The sequence below is a fragment of the Sinocyclocheilus grahami genome, unplaced genomic scaffold, assembly GCF_001515645.1.
Source record: "Sinocyclocheilus grahami isolate Dianchi unplaced genomic scaffold, SAMN03320097.WGS_v1.1 scaffold503.1, whole genome shotgun sequence".
Classification (NCBI taxonomy): domain Eukaryota; kingdom Metazoa; phylum Chordata; class Actinopteri; order Cypriniformes; family Cyprinidae; genus Sinocyclocheilus; species Sinocyclocheilus grahami.
The window spans coordinates 1,766,854-1,776,094 of record NW_015505682.1 but is presented as its reverse complement, the minus strand read 5'-3'; the positions used below and the strand labels follow the sequence as shown (position 1 = coordinate 1,776,094).

The 9,241-nt window shown below is 36.3% G+C and overlaps 1 protein-coding gene across 4 annotated transcripts in view; it reads right to left on the bottom strand.

Annotated features, from left to right (window-relative positions):
- Positions 1-890: 890 nt before the first annotated feature.
- b3gat1a (beta-1,3-glucuronyltransferase 1 (glucuronosyltransferase P) a) overlaps positions 891-9,241 on the bottom strand; it is a 113,341-nt gene continuing 104,990 nt past the window's right edge. For all 4 annotated transcript variants that reach the window (XM_016237017.1, XM_016237020.1, XM_016237018.1 and 1 more), the window contains 2 exons: positions 4,041-4,144; positions 891-3,869 (listed from right to left, as the gene is read on the bottom strand). In XM_016237017.1, coding sequence (XP_016092503.1) covers positions 4,058-4,144 — 87 coding nt within the window. In that variant the 3' untranslated portion in view covers positions 891-3,869; positions 4,041-4,057. The remainder of the gene's footprint in view (positions 3,870-4,040; positions 4,145-9,241) is intronic.

The following is a 9,241-nucleotide window of genomic DNA, read 5'->3' as shown; positions in this document are numbered from 1 at the left end:
CTTTTTAATGAGCCGCCTGTTTTGTTAGTCCATCAATCAAGTCCCAGTTCAGTAGCAATATGAGAAAAACAACAATGGGCCTGTGCTGTCTGTGAGCTCAGCCAGTGTTTCATGAAATAAGAAAGAAACAGACGTAGGCGTTTTATATTCAAGCGGAAGTTCATAAGAAAAGACTCTGTAATGTAAATAAATACATAAATATATCAATATAGAATAAATACATAAACCTCGTACAACAGTTGTTTTTCTTCAACAATACATTAAGTGGGGAGTGTGTGGCAGCATCTGACACAAAACAGATGCAGCTGTGAAAAAGAAACAGGCTAGAAGGCAATTCTTTCACATTTTCATATGTCATCTTTATGGTTTGCTTTGCTTTGCCTCAGCTATCGTCTTCCGCTTCTAAAGCAAACAGTTTAATCTCAGCATCACCTTTTAAGCAACTAACAGGTGCCATGGTAATTGTCTTGCAGTGTTAGTATACATGCACTTGTGTGCTCTGGAGGTGAATGTGGAAGGATGGATGTGGTTTTCAGAGCATGAAAAGAAAACAAGTTGACCCCTATGAATCACAGACTAATGAAATGCTGCAAACACAGATGTGAATCAAATATAAGCCATCGCAAGAGTCTCCAGAAAGATGGTTGCATTTCAGACACTCGAAATGCTAGAATAATACCCTCTTTTTTTCTATGGTTTTCATCTTTTAATGGACTGAGCTTGCTAATTGCACAATAAAAGAAGATGTGAGTTCAGAGAAAAAAAATGCAGTCTTTCAGTTTAATGACGGTCCCGTCCTTCATTAGTCTGCGTGTGTTTTGTCTGGCTGCTCTGAAGGCCTCCGTGAGCTCAAGAGGCTTTTGAAACTTAGTAGGAATGTGGTACTTTGCTAGCCGTAGATAAGAGCGTAGAGCTGTGTGTTATTATGTGTGTGCTCACTGAAGACTTTGATTCGCACAAACTTTAGAATTTACAAAGAAATGAGGAGTCGCTTTTACTGAAACGTCCTACAGCCATAATCCATCACATCCCAGAAGGAGGAGGTTGTGTCCTCAAAGATTGAAAAGTTGTATCCCATTAAACATGTGCTATGCACCCTAAGCCTCACAACTGATTGATGAGCTAATTATGGGTTGTTAAAGTGACAGTACAAGAATTACTACCCCCTTTCAAATCTTTCAATGACACCAAATGAAGCGAGAATGAACTGGCAGAGGAAAACGTCTGTTCCTCAAATAATCTTCTAAGGTCAGACATATGAACTATTTGTGCTTGACCATGTTTTTTTTAAACACTGCTTATGTATAGCAACAAGTAATGCATCTATTCTAATCTACCCGTAAATGTATTTTCCAGATGAAACATGAAACTGCTGGAGGGCTTGCTTGCTTACTTTCTTTCCTTTTTTTTTCTTTACTTTTTGTGCTCATGGTTAAGAAGTGTATGTATTTTTCATGATACAAGTGTTTACAGGATGGTGATTATAGGTGCTGCAGAGGGCTGCAAAGCACTGTTGCTTCTTTTAAAACTAAAAAGAAGCAACAGCTTCTTTTAAGCCAGTCTAAAGCCCAACATATACTTCATTCATTCAACATATACTTCATATACTCTTAATTTGTCTTCCGAAGATAAACAGAGGTCAAGATGGGTTTGGAATGACATGAAGGTGAGTAATAAATGACAAAATTTTCGTTTTTGGGTGAACTATCCCTTTAAGCCCAATGTATACTTTAGTTTTAGCATATCTTAGCATATGCATAAAAACCTATACCTTTTTATTGTCTACGCACTTGTCCCGCTAGTGGCAGTTGAAATAAACTATGCATTTGTTTGTGAAGCTACCGTGTTTCTGGTCTCCAGGAAAGGGGCATGACAGCACAAGCATTTAACCTAAGGTAAATGAATAGCTGAAAACATGCAGGAAAAAAGACTAATTATGGAAAATAGGAACAGCATAAACAAGTATGTTTATTTATTCATAACATCTATTCTACAGAAGCAGCAGATATTTAGGGGAGAGTTTTTTTGTAAAATTATTGATAGTTTACATTCGTGCTCTTCGTAAATCAAAGCCAGTCGGACATTCTCATTCTGTTTTGTTGCACTATTTGAAAATTTTCAACGTGAAGCTTAAATTGGATCCTAAAATCCTGCGTCCTTAGTGGATCGCAGAGCCTGTTATGATGAATCAGTTTCCATCAGTTAAAGGACAACTTGTGTGATTTTCAGTCAGCTTTATATTGTTACAATGTTGTTTGTATATGTAAATGAACATGATTTGTACTCTTTCCTCATGTTTCATGCACCAAGATATCCACATTTATTGTCTCAAATGTCTATTGGACGACACAAAGCTGTTTAAAAATGGTTACGGTTATCATTTAATAAAAGGATAAAATGAATTTGTTTGCTATGCTAGTATGTAGGCTAACTAAAGCAGACCATATAACATGCTTCAAATGAAATATGACAAGATTTTCTAGCAATTGTAATCTGGCGCAAAAGATTCTTTGAGCCAATGCTATCACTTGCAGTCCTAATGGATACCCTAATTTTTCATGACACTGGCATCCACAAAGGATCGGACAATTGCGAATTAATTTGGGTCTATATTCTGATGTAAGCAGTGAAAAGGTGTCTTAAAGAGATTTTAGTCTAAATTTAGTCTAATGCTAATCAGGCCAGATTTTTCATAATATTAGTGCAGGTTAAGATTGAATGTGCAATGTCAGTGATGTGCCTTGAATATTCAGATGGTCACAGCTTTTGATATAAGAAATTAGCTTTGCTTTTTGCGAGCAGACATTTTGTTCACTCTAGATTCCCAGGTGTCTCAGTATTAGCTTCATTAGTACAGCAACATGTCTACATGACAGATCCCCTCTGCAAAGCCCAAAGCTACAGTTTGACATATAAATACATCTGAATATTTACTGAGGCAGGCTCTGTGCTGCTCTCGGTGGCTAGCCCAATTAATACTGAATGCTAACATTGTGAAACCCTACCCATCAGCTCCATCTCCTTTCGTAAGACCATTGTGAACATGTGTGAAATTTTCTGGATATTGTAATAGTAAACTATGGATTCTTACTTTAAACTGAAGAACAAATACAGTAGTTACATTGCTTGTTCTGTTGAATGCTAGATCACTTTATTTTAAAGTCTCTGATTGTTCATCTTTAAGTTATATTTACAACGCATGTCCTAACAGGAACAATGGACACACAGGAACAAATTCAAGTGCTATTCATATCTTTTAGGTCTTAGTCATGAGAACCGTGTTACAACTTTGTAATCGCTAAATCCAGTATAGCAGCTAGCCCTGGTATATGATAGAACTGGTTTAATACCGCAAAGTGACGCTGAATTTGAGGCAAAATATCAGTAGTGCTGTGCTAGCAAGACAGTAATGTAAACGACAAAAACAGAAACTTAAAATACACATTATGTAAATAAAAAAGAAGACATTCCCTTCTTTATGTTTAAGTATCAGTGCGTTAGACGTGAAGGAACATCGACGTTCATAAATGGATGACCGCTCGCTCTTGGGTCAGCCTTTGAGACTGTTGCAACCATTTTTTGTGTCTCTTTTTAATGCAGAGTTTATAAAATTGTGGAAGTGAGCAGTTTTATCAGTTCTCAGATGTTCTCTTATGAATATACATCACATTTTTTTTTTCTGTCTAGCGCCCTCTGGTTTTGTTCTTGCAAAATACTGATGATATTGCCTTAAAAAAGACTAATCTGTGCTTTAGAATAATAGGTCCATATTGTTGAGCTTGTTTAGTTGTGGTTTACAGGAAAAAGCATCCAAACTGTTCAAAAATGTGGTAGTAGGTATCCTCTTTTGGGTCCTGCTGGAAGCATCCCTGCAACACAAAGTAAGAGGAACGTTCAGTGGTACATCTGTACAGAGCCACACTTCTGTCACTTAGCATGGCCAGATGCATTTTAAACACATGGTTCATGTCCTTCAATGACCCCATATTTGCACAGTGAAACCGAGATGATTAAGTCTGAACAGATTGCTTTTTCATTACCAACACTGAAGCAGATGTCAGATCTCCACGTTTGGGTCTGTAAAGCCTTTCTTGCCTTCGTTCACCAGTACAGGTTTTTCCGTCCGTGTGTGCCACACAAGAATCTGTAATTAAAAAACCCAAACGTTATGGTTTATGGAGTGGAAAGAGGATAATTTGATTTTGTGATGATAAACAGTTTCTCTTAGCTAGGTCAATCACATCATAGTCTGTATCTATTTATGTATTTCAAATTACATTGAAATGGCAATTTATAACCCTTCTATGAGCATTTTTTTTTATTTTTGTACTAAAACACAGTATACAGATGGGCTACAGCAGCAGATGACCATACCAGGTGCCATTCCTGTCAGCAAAAAACAGGAAACTGAGGCTACAATTTGTACAGGCTTACTAAAATTAGAAAAATATAAAAAGGTTGCCTGGTCTGATGAGCCTCAATTTCTACTGCAACATTTGGATGGTAGGGTCAGACAACATGGTGGTGTAAACAACATGAAAGCATGGATCCATCCTGCCTTGTATCAAAAGTTCTGGCTGCTTCTAGTGGTGTGATGGTGTGGGAGATATTTTCTAGGCACACTGTGGACCCCTTAGTACTAACTGAGCTTTGTTTTTAAACTCTGCGGCCTACCTGAGTATTGTTGCTGACTATGTCCATCCCTTTATGTACCAATCGTGTGATGGCTACTTCCAGCAGGATAAAGTGTCATGTCATAAAGCTCAAATCATCTCAAACTGGATGACTGAACATGACAATGAGTTCACTACTCAAATGGCACACTTCAAGATAGCTACATACCTGTTTCTCTCCTTCCATTTATAGCGAAAACCCTCGAAAGAGTTGTTTTCAACTAGGTATCATTGTTTATTTCACAGAAAAACAAACTGGACGCTAACCAGTCAGGTTTCAAGAGTGGCTACTGTCAGTCACTGAAGCCTTGCGGATTGCAAAAGCTGATTCTATATCATCAGCTCTTATTCTGCTAAATCTATCTGCTGCTTTTGACACTGTCAATCATCAGATCCTCCTGTCCACCCTCTCATCACTGGGCATCACACGGATTCCACTTCGCTGGTTTGAATCCTATCTCACTGGTAGGTCTTTCAGGGTGGCCTGGGGAGGGGAGGTATCCAAAACACATCAACTGGTCACTGGAGTTCCACAGGGATCTGTTTTTGGACCCCTCCTCTTCTCCATATACACTACATCACTGAGTCCCATCATACAGGCACATGGCTTCTCCTACCATTGCTATGCTGATGACAGACAGCTCTATCTCTCATTTCAACCAGATGACCCAACGGTAGCTGCACGGATCTCAGTCTGCCTGGCGGACATCTCGGCATGGATGAAAGAACCTCCACCATCACCTCCAGCTCAACCTGGCAAAGACTGAGCTTCTTGTTTTCCTTGCGGATTGCAAAAGCTTATTCTATATCATCAGCTCTTATTCTGCTAAATCTATCTGCTGCTTTTGACACTGTCAATCATCAGATCCTCCTGTCCACCCTCTCATCACTGGGCATCACACGGATTCCACTTCGCTGGTTTGAATCCTATCTCACTGGTAGGTCTTTCAGGGTGGCCTGGGGAGGGGAGGTATCCAAAACACATCAACTGGTCACTGGAGTTCCACAGGGATCTGTTTTTGGACCCCTCCTCTTCTCCATATACACTACATCACTGAGTCCCATCATACAGGCACATGGCTTCTCCTACCATTGCTATGCTGATGACAGACAGCTCTATCTCTCATTTCAACCAGATGACAAGAGCCCATGTTACACCTCTCTTTATCTCCTTGCACTGGCTACCAGTTGCGGCTCGCATCAAGTTTGCTTGCATATAGAACAACCACAGGCTCTGCACCCACCTACTTCCACTCACGAATTACGAATCTACATTCCCTCCAGAAGTCTGAGATCCACTAGTGTGCGACGCCTCGTGGTACCATCACAGAGAGGCACAAAATCCCTTTCCAGAACATTTTCGTTCACTGTTCCTGGCTGGTGGAACGATCTTCCCACCCCAATCCGGAATGCTGAATCCCTGACAATCTTCAAGCGACAGCTGAAAACTCATCTCTTTCAACACTATTTGATTTCATCTTTAAAAAAAAGTCTTTCTTTGTCTTTCTCTTTAATAATTCCTTCCTTTTCTAGCTTGTACTTGTTTGGAACAATGCCTGAAACTTGGTATTACGAGCACTTCCTGTGTCTGTCAAGCGACAGCTGAAAACTCATCTCTTTCAACACTATTTGATTTCATCTTTAAAAAAAAGTCTTTCTTTGTCTTTCTCTTTAATAATTCCTTCCTTTTCTAGCGTGTACTTGTTTGGAACAATGCCTGAAACTTGGTATTTCAAGCACTTCCTGTGTCTGTTTTCCTCTTTAAGATGAATCGCTTTATGTATTCCCCAATTGTAAGTCGCTTTGGATAAAAGTGTCTGCAAAATGACTAAATGTAAATGTGATCAAAAACTTTTTTTTTTTACAGTAAATTATTTTAAAATAAATGTAATAACAATAATTTACAGAGTTTTTAAGCATGTTGATGATTTGCATTGCTACAGCTTCAGTGTTGTTGAGATGCTGATATACCTTGTTGCCCCAAATTTAAAAAGACTAAATAAAAATTCCTGTTTTGAACATATTCACAGGGACATTTTTACAGAAGAGATTTTAGTTTGTTCTTCCATTCCTTGAACCCCTGAACATCCTTTTTACTGCTGTGATATGTTTGGATGTTTTCAATTAGCTTTCAGTTAAAAATAATAATATTTATCCCTAATTAGTTTTAGAAAATACCTTTTTTTTTTTGAATGTATTGAATTCCCTTTTTTTGACATAGTGGAAATGGCTATTTTGGTGGGTAAATACATGCAAATGGAAGAAATGTAAACCCTACTTTACTATTTCATACATTTTGTAATTTCAAAGTTTGCTTACAAATACTTTAAAGAAAACTAAGTACAACCCTAATTCTAGAAAAGTTGGGAAGTTTTGTAAAATGATAAAATATGTGATTTGGTAATCCCATTTAACTTTTATTTAATTGACAAAAGTACAAAGAAAAGATTTCCAAAGTTTTCACTGACCAACTTAAATATATTTTGTAAATATAAATTATTATTTTATTTTGAAGTCTGCAACACACTCCAAAAAAGTTCAGAGGCAAAGGCAAAGGACAGAGGCAAAATAAAAGTGAAAAGGTTACTAACTAAAAGGTTAATAACTAAATAAACTGTTTTGAAACAGTTCACCGCTATTAGGTGAATTGGTAATAGGTGAGGGTTTTCATGTTTGGGTATAAAATAAGCTTATCAGTCTTTGCAAGCAAAGCTGGATCATGGTTCAAAATTTGTTTATATTAACAGAATAAAATTAAGTTGGCCAGTGAAAACATTGGATTTTTTTTCTTTGTGCTTCAGTCAATTAAGTAAAGGTTAAAGAGAACAAATTACATATTCTTGATTTTATGGCATTTCACAAAACGTCCCAACTTTTCTGGAACTGGGGATGTAGGAAGATGGAATACATATGCTCCTCATTTTCAAAAGAGTTACTATTTTAGTGTTGTCCTGATTTATATATTTGTTATAGTCAATTAACTTTCAAAACTTGCTTTTTTTGTCAGTGAGGTATCCAGCTATAATAATAATAAGAAATGTTTCTGAAGCAACAATCAGCATGATTTCTGAAAGATCATGTGACACTGAAAGCTGGATTAGTGAAACTTAGCATGAGAGGAAAACACATTTTAAAATATATTCAAATAGAAATAATTTTTTTTTCAAATGGTAGATTTACTTTTTGTACTGTATTTTTTAAACAAACAAATGCAAACTTTAAAACGTTATAATCAGTCGTTCAGTAACTGAGCGCAAGCGCCAGGGGTGTGAAGTAACGAATTACACATACTCACGTTACAGTAATTAAGTAGTTTTTATCAGTAATTGTACTTTTTTGAGTACTATAATTATTTTTGAGTACTATAATTATTATTATCAATATTCAAAACAGTTGAGTAAATTTTTTCAGGATTCTTTGATGAATAGAAGGACCCAAAGATCAGCATTTATGTGAAATAAAAAGCTTTTGTAACATTATACACTATACCATTCAAAAGCTTAGAGTCAGTATAATTTTTATTTTTTGAAAAAGAAATGATAGAAATCAACACTTTTATTTAGCAAGGATGTTTTAAATTGATCAAAAGTAATAATAAAGACATTTATAATGTTACAAAAGATTTATATTTCAGATCAATGCGGTTCTTCTGGACTTTCTATTCATCAAAGAAACCTGAACAAATTATACTTCGCTGTTTTCAACATCATAATAATAATAAATGTTTTTTGAGCAGCAAATCAGAATAATTTCTGAAGGATAGTGTGACTGGAGTAATTATGCTAAATATTCAGCTTTAAAATCACAATAAATTACATTTTAAAATATATTCAAATAGAAAACAGTTATTTTAAATAGCCTAGTAAAAAATATTTCAAAATGTTACTGTTTTGCTGTACTTTGGATCAAATAAATGCAGGCTTGGTGAACAGAAGAGACTTCTTTAAAAAACATGAGCAATCTTACTGTTCAAAAACTTTTGACTCGTAGTGCATAGTCAACTTTTCTCTCATTTCTAGCTTTTAATTGGCTTAGAAATCAGATAACTGCTGGACAATAACCAATAATAATGATTTGCTTCTATAATACAAACACTTTTTTTATCACATAATAAGGCAGAATAGTTTCTATACTGTAATAAATGCTATGTCAATTAGCACTGCATTGTTCATATACTTTATTTATTACCTGGAGATGACTTGACAAACACAAATAAACCATATATTGTCGCAATCGTATGTTTAATGTCTTCATGTTTCCAAACGTTTCTGTTTTTCTGTGAAAACATACACATACAGTTTTCATACAGATAGCTGGACGCTTTTGTCCATATTAGGAATTTTCTCGTAGACTTTCTGCGCCAGAGTGCCTCCGGTTACAAGTATGAATGAAACATACACTGCACGGAGTGTTTAGCGCTCTGTGATGTTCATCTCGCCTTATGCTGGGTCCGAATAAAACATCAGATCATGCACAGACTATCCTGTCTCTTTGGATTTAAATCTATATTTGTTCACACGGGCTCTTGAAAACCTCTATGCGAACACACTTATCCGAAAAAGTGCGGG